The 18,619-nt window shown below is 36.4% G+C and overlaps 1 protein-coding gene across 3 annotated transcripts in view; it reads right to left on the minus strand.

The window, feature by feature from the left end:
• Positions 1–1,694: 1,694 nt before the first annotated feature.
• ELOVL7 (ELOVL fatty acid elongase 7) overlaps positions 1,695–18,619 on the minus strand; it is a 32,155-nt gene continuing 15,230 nt past the window's right edge. For 2 of the 3 annotated variants that reach the window (XM_071730034.1, XM_071730035.1), the window contains exons 2-8: positions 14,889–14,982; positions 12,178–12,368; positions 9,666–9,746; positions 9,201–9,257; positions 7,381–7,486; positions 4,582–4,718; positions 1,695–3,364 (exon numbers count right to left, since the gene is read on the minus strand). In XM_071730034.1, coding sequence (XP_071586135.1) covers positions 3,161–3,364; positions 4,582–4,718; positions 7,381–7,486; positions 9,201–9,257; positions 9,666–9,746; positions 12,178–12,368; positions 14,889–14,952 — 840 coding nt within the window. In that variant the 5' untranslated portion in view covers positions 14,953–14,982 and the 3' untranslated portion in view covers positions 1,695–3,160. Of the gene's footprint in view, positions 3,365–4,581; positions 4,719–7,380; positions 7,487–9,200; positions 9,258–9,665; positions 9,747–10,535; positions 11,413–12,177; positions 12,369–14,888; positions 14,983–18,619 lie in introns of those variants that run through there. The other variant, XM_071730036.1, reaches the window with a different exon arrangement.

An 18,619-nucleotide genomic window follows, 5' to 3' on the forward strand; every position in this document is an offset into this window, starting at 1 on the left:
ATTAACTGCGTGTTGTTGCTTGTACTTCCTCAGCCTCATTAATAGCGTGTTGTTAATTTCTGAAACGAACATTAACTGCTTGTTGTTGCTTGTACTTCCTCAGCTCGAGACTGGGGCCCAGGCAGAGGTCTGGAAATCGGTCAAACCCTGTCAACAGTGAAATGCGGCCTGGTGAATTGCCGTTTCGCTAAAGGAATACAGCCATTACCTTACATTACAACACAACAATAAGAACAACAAATCCACCCTCGCAGGACTCCAATTTGAGGACTCCAATTTTTTAGTAGAAGAGTAGCTAGGAATAAAACTTTCTCCCTCACAGAAGCTAAGGAATAGAAAAAGCCAGCATTCACTGTAAAATTACCGATTTTACTGACCAGTGCATTGTTCTGTCCCATGTAAGTCTAATGTATTGTACACATAAGCATGCAAGAGGCACAATTTTTACACAGGGAAAAATATACACTGTCCAGGGCAGGATAGTGGGATTCTCACAGACGGCAGCACTCTGTGTAGCAGAACAGAGTTTAATAACAATTTCTACTGTTACGCTACATGAAACTTTTCAGGATACAGCCATAAAACTCGCTGAAACAATGCATTCTTTTTGTCTGAATGTGCCATCATTTACAGAAAGCTAAACCAGTTGTGCAGGAAATTATTCAGCAGGAAACTAAAATGGCGTTTACTGAGTGCCCACTGAGTGATTAGCAACTACAGTTTCTGCTCCTGGTTATTAATCTCAAACAACTGACTCTGGAGGCAGCTGGCCTCTGAACCTGCTAGACTCAGGTTTTTACCAGCTCCTTTCTGTTCAGTATCTGTCCTTGTGCTGAGCTGCTTAGTTTTGACCATGTTTACTCTCAGCTCCTTAAGCCCATGTGAGCTTGGAGAATCAGTTGCAGATCTGGGTCCCAAACCAACAAACAAGTATCTGGCCTCTTGCTCTCAGCTAGGATGCATTTCTCCACACAATTTAAGAGGTGATGGAGGGATAATTGAAGAATCCAAGACGAGAACCAGGACTTCCCCAATCAGCACAGGAGTCATCTGCAAGATCAGTGTAATGCCTAGTTCCCCCTAGAAGCTGAGCAGCTTGTTCTGCTGTTACATCCTCTTCATGAAAGAGCAGCATTTCCCAGGCATGTTTAAACTCTCAGGCTCACAAAGGCCTAAATTAATGATATTGGTCCACTTGCTTCAAAACTTAAGTTAATAAATTATGATAGAAAAAAATAGGCACCATTCAAACTTTAAAAATAAATCAGAGATTGTTTCCAGCTCTCTGAAAAAAATGGCAATAGGTCTCTGTCCTTAGAAGATGATTCCCTACTTTGTAGGCCAGGTGCATAAATACAGGAGGATGGTAGGATATGAGACTTAAAGAGTCTGTGATTTTATTTCTCACCAAAAATATGTGTAGCCCTTGATCACCACCCTGGTTGTCCTGGATTCTGCGCCAAAGCACCTCTCTTCATACAGTGACAGGGAGTCGAAACTCAGCACTGAGCACCTAAAATTTAAGGGCTCCAATATGCATCTCAAGCCATGCAAATCTTATCTGGGGATCTCATTTCAATGTTCCATGACAGCTGACATCTACAGGAATTGAACAGTTGAAAGACAAAATACAAGTTTTTTCAAAGATCTGTTTTGTAAAGAATACATATTTAATAAGAAATCACTTGCAACTCAAAGTTTAAATACTTTTATTATTAACAAGGCAGCATAAATATCAGTATCCCCATAAGAGCACTCAGGTAACAAAATACACTTTCTTGGAATTGTGCAACAGGAGGCAAACTTGCCACGAAGTTTTTGGGTATTTGAAAAATCCCACATACAGATAAAACACAAAGCAAATACCACATACTTCTGTTGGTGATCATGAAAAACAGTACTTTTAAAGGTAACATTAATTGAAAACAACTTTGAGTCCTCATTTACAGATCTACCGCATGCACAAATTCCTTAATAAACTTGGACAGTACAAATGTGACTTGCATAAAAAAAAAAGCTATACAGCCTTTGATTTCTATACACGTTACCATCACAATCAGCCTCATCACAGGAAACAACATACTTGTTAATTCTACATGAACTGGAGTCATGCCCTGTCACTATTGTCTGCCCCACTCCCAGCAGCTCAGAGAATGCACGTATCTTCTTGCCTATTTCTGGACAAAGTAAGTGGTACTATTAATGAAGAAACTTCAACATTCAGTTGATAAAAATAAACAATAGTAATTGTGAAAAAAATAAGAAAATCTTTCTAGGTGTGTATTTCAATACATAATGGAAGAAAGCACAGTGCAGTCATGCTAGGTGATACTTAGGCTTAAATCAAAAAATATTTTTAAAAAAATTTCTTTGAGAACTAAGATTTTGGCTATTGAATTACAAGATTTTTTCCCCTCTAAACAGCCTAGGCTACCAGTATCAAAATATATCCATAGATCCTTTGAATAATAAGTACATTACACTACTTTGGTGAACAAATCAGTAAGATGTTTTTATCATTACACTACAAAACAGTTCAGATAACCTTAAGTAGGTTTCCAACATGTAGAATGATGTTCAAGTGAGTAGAACATGAAATTAATTATCTTAGTAAAAGACAGTATATCAAAAAATCTATGATCTTCAAATGAAACGCCACACCTTGACAGATTACCATGCATTCCTTTCTTTAAAGTAATACGGCTTGTAAACGCATGTAATGATGTTTATGTATTAACTATGTTAATAATAAGGTTTAGATTCTATAAACAGTACTTACTGAAGCTTAGTTCTTTTAATAAAATGCAGCTGACAGTCTCAACAACTTTTAACATTTAAGGTTAAGTAATTTTTTCCCCTCAGTGTTCAAAGTACTTGGTACTTGTCATACACATTTTAAGTTTCCCAATATCTTTACTTTCATCTTCTAGATTGAGATCATCTAGCACACTTTTCCTTTTTTTTTTAAACCATAGATGAATGCTAATTCCCCCACCCCCTAATTCTGAATCCCAAATAACTTACAGTAAAAATACAAATTCTGTTTTGAAGAAAACATACAAAATATACACCACATGGTGTGTGCACCTAAATATCTTGATTGTCAAGTAGTGCACATTTCCACTTTGACATATACCCCTATTTTAGAGACGAGTTTGTTTCACTGATCTTTGCTGATCCCGTTTCTTGACACCTTTGGTAGTCTTTGTCCCTTCGTGTAAGCATGGTACCAGAAATGGAGAAACAAGACTAAAAACATAGAGCCATACAGCCAAATAATAAACATGAAAATTGGATACTGGTACGGACAATCATCCATGATATAGATTTGTCCTATGTGGACTGTAATCATAATGAACTGGACCTGGAGGAAAAAAAAGAAACACATTTTAAATAAATGACACTACAGAATTTTTAAAATATTCTGCATAATTTGCATACAGAAAAACAGAAATCATGTTGTGGGGGAGGCATTTTAAAATGACAGTTACATATTTAGAGCCCTTCCCCTCAATTAGTACTCCACTGAAAAACATCTTAGCAGAGTGAAGAAAGAGAAGTCTGTGGACAAAGTGAATTACAAGCAGCACTGAGAAATTTGTACCAGGAGAGTGGAATCCAGCCCCAGCCACTTCAGATAAGAAAAAGTGTTTGACCTGTGATAAAGGGAAGGCTACCTTAGAAAACATTGCCAGAAAACCAAAAAGATGATCATTCATTGGTGAACATGAATTCCCACCTTCCTCGCATATAACATGTGACACAAAGGTCTGCAGGTCCCAAAAAGACAGCTTAAACAGGATTTAAAAAAAAACACACATTGCCACATGAACCCCAAGTTAATAATACACTGGTGGTGCTGCCAAGACAAAACCACTTGAAGTTACAATATTCAAGCTAAATTGTTCACATCACACATAGTTAAGTGAACAGCGCAACGTGAACGTAACAACAGCTGTGGCTGCTTTCCTCTGCTCCTTTCTATCCTCTAGCAGCAACCTTGCTTAGATGATAGATTTTGAAAATTCAGCTACTAAAAAAGATGGGCATGAAAAAGCACCCAGAGCAATAACCTTCTGCAAGTGATCTAATGCTGATAAAACACTTCATGTAATTACTGCAGAGTAGTTTTTAATGCTCTTGAGTTAGAGGTAAATTCTCTAAACACAAGATTTGCTATGAAAGAATGGACATGAAATGCTAAAGGAAATACTTCTTCCCTTTCTTCACTACTAGCCACAGGTGTATTCCTTACATTAATTACTTTTTCTTGGTGTATAATTACATTCTATCAATTTTCACACAGGCAATGAGGTTTTGTAAATATATTTACCAAGTACTACATAACTCAAAATTTCAGATATCTGTGATAACTGTGAGCACTGCAGTCAGAAGATTTAAGCACAGAACAGAGGGGAGCTCACAGCTTTTCATTTTACCCTATTAAAACATCAGTAAACATTATACCAGCTGTAAGCTAACACACGAGTATAAAAGTAGAAGTACAAATGTATTGCATTAAGTCTGCTGGCCACTGTCAGCTTTCCAAGGTATGTTTACATCAAATAAATAATTACTCACAAGCTGGATAGTTGTCATGTATTTTTTCCACCACAAATATTTATGATAGGCTGGTCCCAAAGAACAGATTCCATAATAAGTGTACATGACAACATGCACAATACAGTTCAGCAAAGCATGAAATGTTCCTAAACCACCTGTAAAACACCAAAACATAGTAGATTTACTGTGTCAGATATTTAAAAAGCCAGCTCTGGTTCTAGTAGTTTTGTGTTGGGGTAGGAAAAACATGTACCGCAAAAACCTATAGACTTCGATTAACCCTCAAGGTATTTAACCTGAACTGACAAAAATTCTGAGTGATCACATTCCTGCAAAATAGTAATAAAACCTACCTAATCTAATAATGTGTAAAAAGGTTTCAATAATCTTTCCCCAATACAGATTTTCAGATTCCCAGGGAAAGTCTCACAGTTTCAGACAGTAAGTTTTTGCAATCAAGACCTAAAGGAGGATCTCACAAATCTGTAGTCCATCTCAAACCCATACTTCCAGAGAAAAGGAAATTAAGAGCCAAGTAGCCCCATCTGGGGCAAACTCTTGACTGAAACTAGTCAGATACAAACATTTCACAAAACAAAGAAGGAAATATTTCTTTTTCCATGGATCAAGTGTGGAGTTAGATGATTCTGTTTGCAGTAACTTTATTTTAATGAACACAAAAGGTTATAATTTAAAATTATTCAAGAAGTGGAATACTGCAAAGTATTTTTAAGACAAAAATTAACATGAAAATAGTGAACATCAGGAAGAAAACAAGATTACAAAAATGAGGGGGAAAAAAGCTAATTTTCCGTTAAAAATCAGTCAAGTTAAAAATAAATCTTTGCTTGTGATTTTAGTAGCTCACACTTATTTTCCAGCTTGATAGCTCGTAACTTCTCCAGCTGTGAACGCAAACTTCTTTGAAATTTAACTATTTGGTTTTTTAAAAATAATTTGTGTGTTCTTACAGTTCAGATGCACATACTTTTTTTGGCTTGCACAGTGATTATTCAAAAGAAAAAATAAACATTTAAAGCAGAAAAGGAAAAAAAACCAAACCAAAACAACCCCCCCCTAACCAACAGTATAAAAATATTCTCCAAAAAGCAACATCATACATAAGGACTATTTCATAATTTCCTTTTGATAGCAGATGAGTGCAAAAAATCAGCGTCTCCATACAAACCCATTGGTTTTTTTACAAACAGGTTGAAAACTTGATCAATGCCAGAATTCAAAAGGACAAACAGTGATGAAATTAAATATATATAATCATCAGAAGGGACTTAAATTCTTGGAAAAAAATTAAGTTATCAAACAGTACAATATTTGGAAAGATTAGTATAAAGATAAGCAATAAAGCTGTAGGAATAAACACATCTCTGCATAAATATGAGGAACTATTATTAGTAGAGGACAAAAGAGTTCTTTGCATACTTTGCTGAAAGTGTTTTTTAAACTATCACATGGGAAATTCAAATCTGCTAAAAAAATCAGAAGCTTGTAGCTGGTATACTGATCTGATGTCCAGATAAAAAGTAGAAAGTTCATCACCTATAAATGGAAACTTTTCAAGGTTGAAGAGGAGGGACTGTTGGTTGCTGGGTTGGTTTTTGTTGTGCTTTTCTTTTGGTTTTCTTGGTTGGTTGTTGGGTTGGGGTTTTTTTGCTTATGGCATGTCTGTAAACACACTGACCTGTACGCTGAGCGAAGTATTCACAGTTTTATCATTAACTTAAAATACCAGTTACTCAGCAACATTTGAGAAAGACATAGTCAAAATACCAGCTTCCTAACAATGGAAACTCAACAACTACAGCAGAAGGGTATCCTTTTATACGCTAGGAAAATCTGCACACTGGACATGTTCAAAAGATCCCATCTATAGACATTCTGGGCTGCTTTCCAGGTCTTTATTTTTGCCCTTTATTTTGCCCTTATTTTTGCAACTAACTTTGTTAGTTTTGATACTAACATATCAGATTTAATAACCACTAGTTTTCCTCACCAGTTTTCTGGGAGAACAAAAGTGTCAGAGAACATGAGTTAAGAAACATGCACAAGCCAAAGTGACCTTCTTGGTAAAAACTCTTAGAAACCCCATTCCCTCCTAGAGATGGGGTACTAAATGACTGTGCACTTCTCCACTCTGTGCTTAACAGGCACAGAGGTAAGCTAAAGGTAAGCTAGAAGTGGACAAAGACTTTCAATTCAGTATAATTCAAACAAGTTTCTGTAATAAGTCAGGTCCAGAAAATATTTCTATTGTTTCATGAAAGCCAAAATATTGAATATAAAAATATTCAAAATATTGAAATAAACCCCAGTTACACTACCTACAACCAGTAAAAATAAGCACAACAAAGTCTGAATAATTTCTTAAACAAGCAAAAAATATGAGAACACAGCCCTTCCTTCCAAATTAGTTCTTAAATTTCAGGGAACAAGTGGCTCTAAATTAATTACAAGAGTTACGCACCCCATATGGCTCCCCTAGCACTTCCTAACTGCAGTCACATCTCTTTTTCATGTAACAATGCTCATTGCTTATATACAACTCTCTTCTCTGCACCTTTTCCCTACCTGTGAGAAATCAATACTACAAAATTCTGTCCGATAGGAAGAAGGGAGTACTTCCCACACATTTAAATAACTAGGATCATCTCAGATGTTCCAAGAAATATTGCAGATATCTAAATTTTAAAACACTGATGTTTTAAATGAAAGGTTTTTAATTCTGTTCTTTAAATATTATTGTCTACCACAATTAACTTTTACTACCACAAGTTAAGCAAAATTTAGATTCTCCACTACCTGCAGCAAATTTGACTCCAAACCACCAGGTCCATGGCATGATGGAATGATGAAAGACATGCAGGAATGTAACTTGATTGTTTTTCTTACGCAGGACAAAAAATATCTGAAACAGATTTTTAATTAATATAATGTTACAGAAGATAATCAAGCCAAACATACTTACAGAAAACTATATGCATCAGTGCTGGTTGGTTACTACTATACATATAAAAAGTCTTCACACTTGCTGTCTTGGGAGAAGAAGGGAAACTGAAGCTCTCAGTGATTATGTGGATTTTGTTTAAAATAAAATAAAATAAATAAATAAATAAATAAATAACCGATATGTAAAATCCACTTGTAGAGTCTCAAGAGCCAGGGCAAGCTTTGAAAGCAAATAGCCAAGTTTGAGCCATCAACTTTGTGTGTAACAGACAGTGTAAGGTGAGCTTGCTTGGACAAAGAAGTATTTTAAAGTATCAGATTTTAATATTCCTGAAGTACCACTGCAAAGCCATTTGATAAAATTAAATTAAGAACTAGCATCAGATAGAGACAGTAGAAAGCACTGAGCTAGAGAAATGCACATTATTACAAACACTGACATAGCTAAGTTTGAAAAAAAGCAAAAATGGACAGAAAATGTAATTATTCTTGGACAATATCGATGGGCCACATTTTAAAGGATAGACATCGAGAAAATTTATGGGAAAGCAGAGCAAGACAACCAGGTAAGAAGTCAGACCATCCAAAGGGTAGTGTTAGATGGCAAGCAAAGAAACACAGATGGAAAGAAATCTAACATGCCAGGGAAAACAATTGGAAACATATGACTTAAATACAGCTAAGAAATTACTTTTTAGTAAAAGAAAAAAACTGCTGAGAAAAAGGTACTTGATTGGGTGGATTCAAACAAAACAGATTTTTTTTTTTTTAACTTTTTTCAGGCCCAAGACTAATTAAAAAGAAGCAGTCTAACAAGGGGGTAGTAAAGGCAAATAGAGGCCTAAACTTGTCAGGCTTTTCCTAGCCTTGCATTACCATTGCCTTCAGCTCAGTCAGTAAGATTGTCCAGCGTTGAATCACAAGTATTTGCAGATGAAAGTTAGATGGCTAATTCAGCTCACAGAGTATAGACCATCCTAACCGCTCCTGAGTCAGCTCCTGAATCACCACTGTTGTGCCCAACATAATTAAGGCAAATGAAATCACAGCTGATTCCAGTACTCAGAAGCTGGTTTGAAAATAGCTAAACCACTTCTATGAGGTGTCTACGAGGAAAGGGGAAGGTGAATAGCTGCTGGTGGTGACCGAAATCTGCATTCTGCTTCAATGCATTGCAGAATGCATTGAAGTTTCAAACTTCCTTTGAAACAGGCTAGAGTGCATAGCATAATAACACATCTGTAGTAATGAACACAAAAGAATTCAGAGCAAGTAGGTATGGCAAATCAGGCTGTATTCAAATATGCTGATGCAGCCATTCTGACTGGAAGACAAAAAACTTAAGATGACATGGAAAATAATTCAACATGATCAACACCAGTTTTTATCTGCAGTGTGGCGGCAAGAGTTGCCATAACACAACAGGTCAACGTGCTCAGCTGTTAAACAGACAAGCTGTCAGGGCTTCCTAAATTTTTTTAAGATGTGTTCCTTCATTAACAATGGGACAATAAGATAAGAAGAGATAATAAGGATAAAAAACTTCACAGTATTCCAGTGACTGAAGACGGGAGGGCTAAATGAAGAGGAATTTCTGCTCCTATTCCCCAAGAGCACCAGTTCTACTGTGAAAAGGAAATATCAATTTTTTTCTTTATACTACAAATACTTACAGTGTCTAATAATTCAATGAACTTGGAAAAGTAGTAAAGCCAACAAGTTCGTACCATCTGCGAGAGTAAAAAACAGAAACTGTCAAATCATATGTCATAAATAAAAATAAGAAGCTGCAGGAAAATTAAGTAATTATGTAAGAAGTAGTATTGGGAAAATTCATGTCAGGAAGTTGACAGAAATACTGAGATGTGTGCTTTATTTTTCTTTAAAACAAAATGTTTTTAATCCTGTAAGAATTTTAGAGCCAAGAAGAATGAGTTTACAAATACATTCAACTTTTTTTTTTTTCCCAGTCAACCCCTCCATCCAGTTAATTCACATGCTTTACATTATGCAAGAGGGAATTTCCATTTAGTGCATTCCATTCTACAGCAGTGCATTTGATTGTTCAAGTAGCATTTCCAAAAATAAAGTCAGTGTACCAGTCCAAGAACAATTCAGCATGACTTTCAACAACTTACTCTTAGAGCTGTAGGTGACCTCGAGTAGTCAACAATGTCGCACCGGAATGAATACCCTGTAGCCCAACCTGACATAAGAAACTGGAGCAAAGAATGGGAAAGGGCAAAGGTTTACTTTAGTCTTTTAAAAAATTCATTATTTTGCATTACTTTTCAAAGTCACTAATCAAGAGGAGAAAACAGTATTTAAAATTTTTTGAATCAGCAACCTTTTAAATCAACACACTCTGCATGGACCACCCCTACAGACAAGAACTTTCTTTCTACACCCACTTTTCAGCAGTAGTAATCAAAGAGAAGAAACAGCTGCATCTCCAAAGCAATGTTAGAAAAACAACTGTGTAAATTGGCAACCACAAAACCAAATCAAACATTTTGAATTTTTTTCCAAATTGCTATTACCACAACAGAAATATATGGCTTAACATCATTAGAGACAAAAAACAGATCAATATGCTTTCTGTTTCTAAAATTTTGTTTAGTTAAAATTGCATCTTTCACTGATACAAGGAATGAGAAAAATGAAGAAGGTTTATAATCCAGAGCATAAGTGTGACCAAAGAACTGTATACAAATATAATTAATCTTTTCTCTTGTAATTTATTAAAGCTTAGACAAGAGCAACATTGTTAGTATTACAATTGGTTCATTTGCCTGCCAGCCACTGGGACTACTTCATCTTGTTTCTGTTCATAAAGTGCTTCTCATCCATTGATCATCACCCACACATGCAAAAGGTTTAACTCTCTTAAAAGACCAGGGGGGTTAGTCTGTGATCGCAATAGGCATTTAACTTCCTAAAAGAATCGGTTGATTAAATAAAACAAGATTTGAAACACCACCAAGACAGCACAAAAAGAAAGCACCCACCCAATGGCTTGCATCCAAAGAGGGAAAGACTGAAAGAATCAGCTTTGTGGTGGAAGCCAGACAATAGCAGAGATTCAATCTGTTACACTCTGTCCATGCATTCTTTCATGAAGTCGTAACATGGAACTCTTGACGGCAGATTAACTGAATAATGTGTTATTGTCAGAGGTTAACAGAAATTCAATTTTTTTGTTTGTTTCTGAGAGTTAAAACCAAAACCACACTTACCACCAGCTGACAAAAGGAAGTTTGGCTATTTTCCAGTCAAATCGTAAAAAATAAATGTGTGCACCTTGCCCACCACTTACAGCTTTTTACACAACAGTAATGACATAAAATAGCTACTGCTGCACTTCCTGCAGAGTGCTACTAAAAGAAATATCAGGCAGTTCACTACAAATTATGATGAAATTTATGCAAATTGAACTGAAAGGAAGGTATCATGCCAATTTGACACAGTAATCTGACAAGTTTTCCTTACCAGTTTCTCACACATGAAATAGCCACATAGCCCAATTTTAGACAAAAATGGTCAGTACTAGCATAGTGACATTCCACCAAGCCAATGTACAAGGTTATCATTCACACAGTGCTATTGTTAAATAGCTACCCTCTACAAAACAAAGAAAACTAAACAAAACCCCAGAACAAGGGACATGAGATACTTCAAGGTTTAAAAGCTAGTTCTAAATTAGAGCTTCTACTTAATTCTATCCCATTCATGTTTACAGATTTCAAAGTCGTTCAAGCCATAACCCTGTGCAAATCTTCAGACTCTGCAGTTTTGAAAATGTAATCTTTGTTTGGGCTTTGAAACATAGCAAAATCTCAACAATTCTATTGGGGAAAAAAAAAAAAAAAAAGCACATTTCATATTTTGGGGGAGGAGGGGTGTTGGGGAGCCAAGGAAAAAAAATCAATACTAAAGATTTACTGAAGATTTTTGCTGGTGGGTTTTGGTTTGGGTTTTTTGGTTTTTGGTTTTTTTTTTGGTGTTGTTTTGTTTTTGTTTTTGTTTTTTGTTTTGTTTTGTTTTGTTTTTGTTTTTGTTTTTGTGTTTTTGGGTTTTTTTTGGTTTTTTTTTTTGGTTTTTTTTTTTTTTGTTTGTTTGTTTTTTTGTTGTTGTTTTGTTTTTTTGGAAGGGGGTTTGGTTGTTTTTTGGTTTCTTGAAGGGTGAAAATTCCCAGACTAGATATTGTTAACTTCTGTCATTTAAAAGGCAGATTTAACTGAGGATTATTCCATAGTAAAATATACTCTATGAAGCATTTGAAGCATAGTTGACTATCACATAGTAAGACAGAAACAATTAGAACAGACTAAGAAAAACATATAACCTGCTTACCTCCTACAGCCTGGGAAAACTATAGAAGTTATGTGGATTTTTAGTTTTTTAAGTTACATATAATGGCATATAGACATTTTTATATTGTCTGTTTCTAGGTATGACTTACTCCCTTCTTTCAAGTATCAGCTTGATTTTAGAAGAGCATTTTAAGCTTGGAAGAGCATAGTTAAAACAAAGTGACAGGGTTTTCTAGAATTTCAGTGGTAATTATATTTTTTTAATTATTAAAAATTATTAACAGGGTATTTAAGATATCTGAAATATACATTTCTTAAAAATAAAAGTAGTACTTACTTCGTAAGTCATATACAAAGAGAGGGCTACCACACTAAAATTATAAAATGCCATTATCTGCCTGAGTTCAAAAGGTTTTTTATTTTCCATGAGTTTGGGTCCCAAGGAAGTAACAAAATAAATGTAGGTTCCAATGATAAAGGTTGTTGGAAAAGGTGAAGACATGAGGGGCCAGCCTTCCAGTCTTGGATCTAAATGGGAAGAAAAATAGAAATCAGATCTTTCCATATCCTGAAGTGACTCCAGAAAAGCACCTAATTCTTAGTGGTTTAGTTTTTGCTGTCATTCACCTCTAATCCACAATCTGGATAACAAGATCTAGCCAACTGTAGCATTTAATGCTTTTTACATTGGGAAATGGTTTCAAACTGAAAGAGGGTAGATTTAGATTAGACATTAAGAGGAAATTCTTGACTGTGAGAGTGTTGAGACACTGGCACAGACTTCCCAGAGAAGTTGTGGATGCCTCATCCCTGAAAGAGTTCAAGACTAGGTTGGATAGAGTCTGTAACAACCCTGTCTAATGGGATCTGCCCCTGGCATGGGGGTTGGAACTAGATCCTCCTTTCCAACCCAAGTCTTTCTATATATCTATGATTCTTCACATATAATGAAAAGGAGACACAAAAGCAACATAATCTTTGGTCTAGGGCTCTCCCCTGGTAAAAGTCAGCAGTTTCACACATGAACTGGGCATAGAGGACAGCTTAGGAAGGCAACACACAAGCAGATCATGGAGGCTGCATTTCTGTGTAAGGCTTCATTCTTGTGGAAAGCATGAACACTCTTTCACAAGTTCAAGTCACAGATGGGGAGTAGCCCCAGTTTTCAAACTCCCTGTGCTTTATAAGCAGCACTGCATTAGATGTAGTAAGTATCAGGATCTAAAAGTGAGATCACATTTCCCATCAGTTGGTATTTACAGCTTAGTACAGAAGGCTCGTACCTATTTAGTCCAGCCAAATCACCACTTTCACAGCACCATAAAACACTTCATATTTCAAGCTGACAAACAGCAAAAGTGTTGTTTTTCTCCAGTTATTCCAGAAAGAAATATGGCAGAGATCTCCTACACATGCCCCACTTCCTCCCTCTCCCCCCAGCTGAGGCTGGCAGGTGCTTCACTCCCTCTCTTTCACCATGGTTTCACTGCACCCTTCTGTGGTTCACCACCAGGTCATAGCTCACCAAAGACTTCAACATTTCTCCATAAGTAGGAGAAACAGTATGACCTTCATGTATTTTCTTTTTATGCACATTTTCCTAAAATTTATTAGCTGATTTGTGAAAGATTCTTTTCTGAATGATCCCAAACTTAGCTGCTGAATGAGTAAACAGCTGCTTTAATGGTTTGCTGCTGTTCTGCAGAAATTACACCACTGCAATTTTTGTTTGGTGTATTGAGACATTCAAGCAATATATCACCCATGCGACTATCTGATCTTGTTTACAGCCCCTAGCAGCTTCGAAACAAACTGAGGAGGAAAGCACACTATAACACTGTTGGCAGCCTGTAATGTTCCCAGTGCTGCTGCCCACAGATCAATAAGAATTGTGAGCCAAAACACCAGGCATCCATATATATGTTGCATGCTGAGAGAAACACCATCTCTGCACAACTGACTGCTTTTTTTGCACCCATTCCTTGCACTGATAGTACAAAAACCTTCCCACTGGTGTTCACAGCTTGATCCTGAGCAAATACATGTCAAGTCACTAACAGTACACTACATGATGCCAAATATAAGCTCTGCTAGGCAGGGAGATGAGGAACTCAAAACTGGAACTTAGCGAACTGCAGTAGAAATTCTCCAACACCCAGCTCCATCCCAATCCCCTTCACAAATTATACTGATAGAACTCTCTTTTCACTGGCATGCTGTAGTTATACAGAGCAAGGGAAATGGCTCTCAGCTATAATAGAGGAGATAAACTAGAAATTCTGTTAATTGAACTGTAACTGCTTCTCAATTCTTTCTGTAAAATCCCTGTCACTCTGTGCTGACAGAACCTGAGGAACATTTTGTTTGGATAAGACACTACAACAGATAGCTTTTAAACCCAAAATTTAAGTAATCGCTGTAATTATTTTTTTTCCCCTTAGTAAGCAAGAACCACCACAGTACAAGAACATTAAAGCAAAATTGTTTAATATCCTCATACCACCTGCAACAAAACGCTAACATTACTTTTCAAAACAGAACTGTCACAGGGTTAATTACTCTGAGAACTGATTTCAGGATATTATCACGATGTTATTTCTTTTACTTTGCAAAAGAAAAATACAGTAGCACCATCTGCCTAACTCAGCTAAGTGACAAAATACTTTCATTCTGTACTGAGAAAAAAATTGAAAAGAATTAGAAGTTTACATTCAGCAGCACTGGAAAAAACATGAACAAACATAAAAAAAATTATATATATATTCCTACAAGACAGAAAGCCTTACAGGAGAATCACTCTCTGAATTATATTCAGTCTGAGTCTGTAATGATAAATCAGCTCAGTTTTGTGGATTTTTTGCTTTTTTAAAATGCAGAAACTAGTCTGTTTATTATAGTTAAAAATGTCAATAGGTAATGTTGCCAGTGTCAAAAACATTTACAGGAAGACAAAGATACTTCAAGCTGATAAACAGTAAACCTAGAATAGCTGCACATCAGTATTCCAAATTATTAACAGCTAATAAATTTTAGATTTAAATGACTCACCAGCATCTTTAATCCATTCATCATACAGTAGTACAGCCTTTGATGTCAGATTGCTGAAGGCCATTTTCACTTGGGTAAGATTTTATGATGCTGTCTGCAGAAAAACAAAATGAAACGGAAATATATATTTTTGTAATTAATAAAATAAATGTCATCAAAGTGTTTTGGAAAAGATTTTAATGAAATAGAAAGGAAAAAATAGGGAGAGGGCTAACAGAGTGCCACATGAGACACAGAGATCAGGATGCATTAGCTGATCACACACACTATGCCTGATGCTAATTTATAGCTGAGCTGTTATGCACAACAACATGATTTTGTAATCTCTACATACCAAACCAGATGCTTCCATGCCATAAGGCATTATCTCAAGAGACCATCCTGTGGCTAACCATTACAGTTAAAGCAAAAATATAGACAAAGAGTAGTTGCTTAAATTCATTTTTATTGTCGTCTTCACTTAAAGCCCAAGTCACTGATATAAAGAAATTTAGCTTTGCAACTTTTACTACTACTAACATTAATTTCCTAATTCAGAAGTATTTCTAAGGTAGGTGGGAAGGAGGAAAGGTGCCAATATGTCTGCATTCTCCTTTTAAATACAGTAATTAGCTATGTTATAATTAGTATGCAAATCAGACTGATGAATCAACTGTTTCGACACTGAGATCATGAAGTGTCATGGTACCACCAGTAATACCATTAACTCACAAAAAATATCCAGCACATCCAGTTTGCACACAGCACCACCCACTTATGTAAAAATTTTCAAAGAAGCATGCTTACATTTTTGCTTAAAAATCAGCCCTTCCCTTGCCTCATTCTCCATAGAAAATGCTTTATAAAAAGTCCTAATGCATTTGATGGGTGCCTCTTCTGTTCCCACTTCGTGTCTCACTGAGACTCTGAGTGACACACCATATTGATTTCTCTCCATACCCCTGTGCAATCTTTACACTCTTCACCTTTATTAGTCTAGGCAGTAACACACATTGGTAACTAGTTCCCTTCCTCTGGCTGCCCTTCTCTATCTCCTTCAGGCTAAGCAAGCTGCAGCTTTGGAGATCCAGTTCTACAACAATGATGATAATGCATCTTTCTTGTCAGATCCTCCCACTATCATCTTCTCATTTGTGCTCACTTTAACAACTCTGCAAAATAATTTCACCCTTATCTCCACTTTTTAAAGTGTACCTCCTGTACACATTTCACAGGCATTTTTAGCCACTGCAAAGTACGCTACACCCACCCTTCATCGTGAGGTACAAAAGACAAGTCTGCCTCCATTCAAGTTCATTGTACATCCCTCTTCTCAACATTTTGCTACTCACTCATTTTCTTGCTTGCACTTCTGTCCATGTGTCTGTACATATGAAATTACCATCAATTTCTTCTTCAAAAGATACTCTCTACAGAGTACCTTGTTTTCCAAAACTGCCATCCTCCAGCAGCAGCATTCACCAATGCAATCTCACTGCCTTTATAATGACTATGTTACATGATCTGTGTTTATATTACAATGTTTATATGTTTATATAGGTCCTGGCAAAATCTGAAGAAGCAGGGGACATTCTCTTCCATTTCAAATGGAAACTTGAGTTGCCCCATTCCTTTTGGCACTATCAATCACACCAGAGAAAATTATTTTAAGGTAAAAGACAGATCAAATACCCCTGCCATCTAACTATGGATGACATCAAATATATGTAGATGCAGCCCTGTCTTTAACTCCAAGTACCTCAAATTGTACAAGCGTATCAACCAGGCAGCTCAGCTATATGCGGCTGGTACTGGGGGGAGCTGTTGAAATCTGTATTTTATAAACAACTATTTTATCAAAATACTTAAGACTGATTACATTTAGGAAACCTTAAAATCCTGCATTTTTCCCATTTCAGTCTCAGGAGAACAGTTTATCAAGAGGCAATGAATGGTAAACTACGGTACCTTGTTTACTGGTTATACCAAGATTCTACCAAAGCCTACAGACATCTCATGCACAGTATGGTACAATATTCCAATAAAATATATATTCACCAAATACAAATAATCACGTTATATTTAATCAGTACTTCAGTAGGAAAATCAGCTGATTCACTGACTATGTCCCTGCTCTCATCCTAATAAAATGTTACTACATCTCAGACTAGCTAGCTCAACATCCCAACCAAAATCTATGGTAAATGAGCATCATACTGCTCAAAAACATGCTCTTGAAAATCTAGAAAACTCCAGTATGGATGCTGGCTCAAAATTAATTGCCATTAATTACATGTTTGGGAATGCTGATTGACTGTTCCTCCCTCTTTTGGTGTAAAGCTCTCATCCTGAAAACTCTGTGCTCACGAATACATAGTTCTTTACATTTATCCACTTGTCGACTAGCCAACACTGCATTCATTTTGTTTTAGGATTCCAATAAATGCACTGTAACTCTGTAAAATAAACTGTAACTCTTACTACTGCTAGCCACTGGGACCAAAAGCCCTCTCTTTATCTGGAATCAGACTGTCTTCAAGAGAACACTTCTGCTCATAGCAGAGTCAGTGGATGAAAATAGCAAATCCTTTGTTTCCCAGCTCCTGCCATACAAATAGGGAGGCATTTGTTCCACCTCTTCTGATGCCAGCACTGGCAGCTTTTCTCACATTAAAACTTCTCATAGGAGCTAAGGCAGCAGAGGCTCTTAGCCTTCAAGGCTCATCTTCTATTCATAACAAAGCAAGCAAGATCAAACTCCTCAGAAGATCCTAAACTTATTCTGAGAGGTTTTGCAGTTTCATTACTATCCTTGAAAGAAGGATGTACCGGCCTGAAAGCAGCCACAGCCATACCACACAAACATACTGATTGAGCAAATATTCTGAATCTGAAGGTAAACTAAGTAAAATAAGCTAAAATTAAGTAGTCTAAGAGCAGTTATTTTCTTAATGTAAGTAGTTACCTAGTTTGCTTTGGAAGTCCATGTCTGTGAACAACTGTTTGCATTAACATTAGGTTTTCAGGAATTTTTCTTTGTTAAATACCTACAAGTAGGGCTAATGGCAGCATGAAAGGCATTTTTTCTTATCCTGTTATGCTAGCTTCACACACAAATTCGTAAGTACTGGAATGTAATATAATCAACATTTGCTTGTATTTTTTTTAACAGAAGAGTGAAAAAACCCACATACCCACACACAATATAAACAACTAGCTCATGCTACAGTGAAAAACAAACCATTTGTAAAAAAATGCTTTATTACAGTACAATTGCGTTGTTAAGAAATAATCTGATAATAACCATAACACAATCTTTTATAATGTTTGGCAGTTTTGAAGTCTATGGAACTTATCCTCTAAATGTGAGACTGGCAATACCTGGCCTGAAAGGACAGAATGTTACCGGTTGGAAGAGACCTCCAAGATCAGCCAGTCCAACCTTTGACCAACACCATAATCTTAACTACTAAACCATGTTCTTAAGGACCAGGTCCAAACACCGTTTGAATACCTCCAGGGATGGTGACTCTACCACTGTCCTAGGCCATTCCAATGCCTGACAACCCTCTCAGTGAAAAATTATTTCCTAACATCCAGCCTAAACCTCCCCTGGTGTAGCTTATGTTCAATTCCACTGGTCCTATCACAGGTCGCTAAGGAGCAGAGGCTGTTTCCCTCCTCGCAACAACCTCCCTTGAGACAGTTGTAGAGAGTGATGTCTCCTCTCAGCCTCCTCTTCTCCAGACCAA

The sequence above is a fragment of the Heliangelus exortis genome, chromosome Z, assembly GCF_036169615.1.
Source record: "Heliangelus exortis chromosome Z, bHelExo1.hap1, whole genome shotgun sequence".
NCBI classification, from domain to species: domain Eukaryota; kingdom Metazoa; phylum Chordata; class Aves; order Apodiformes; family Trochilidae; genus Heliangelus; species Heliangelus exortis.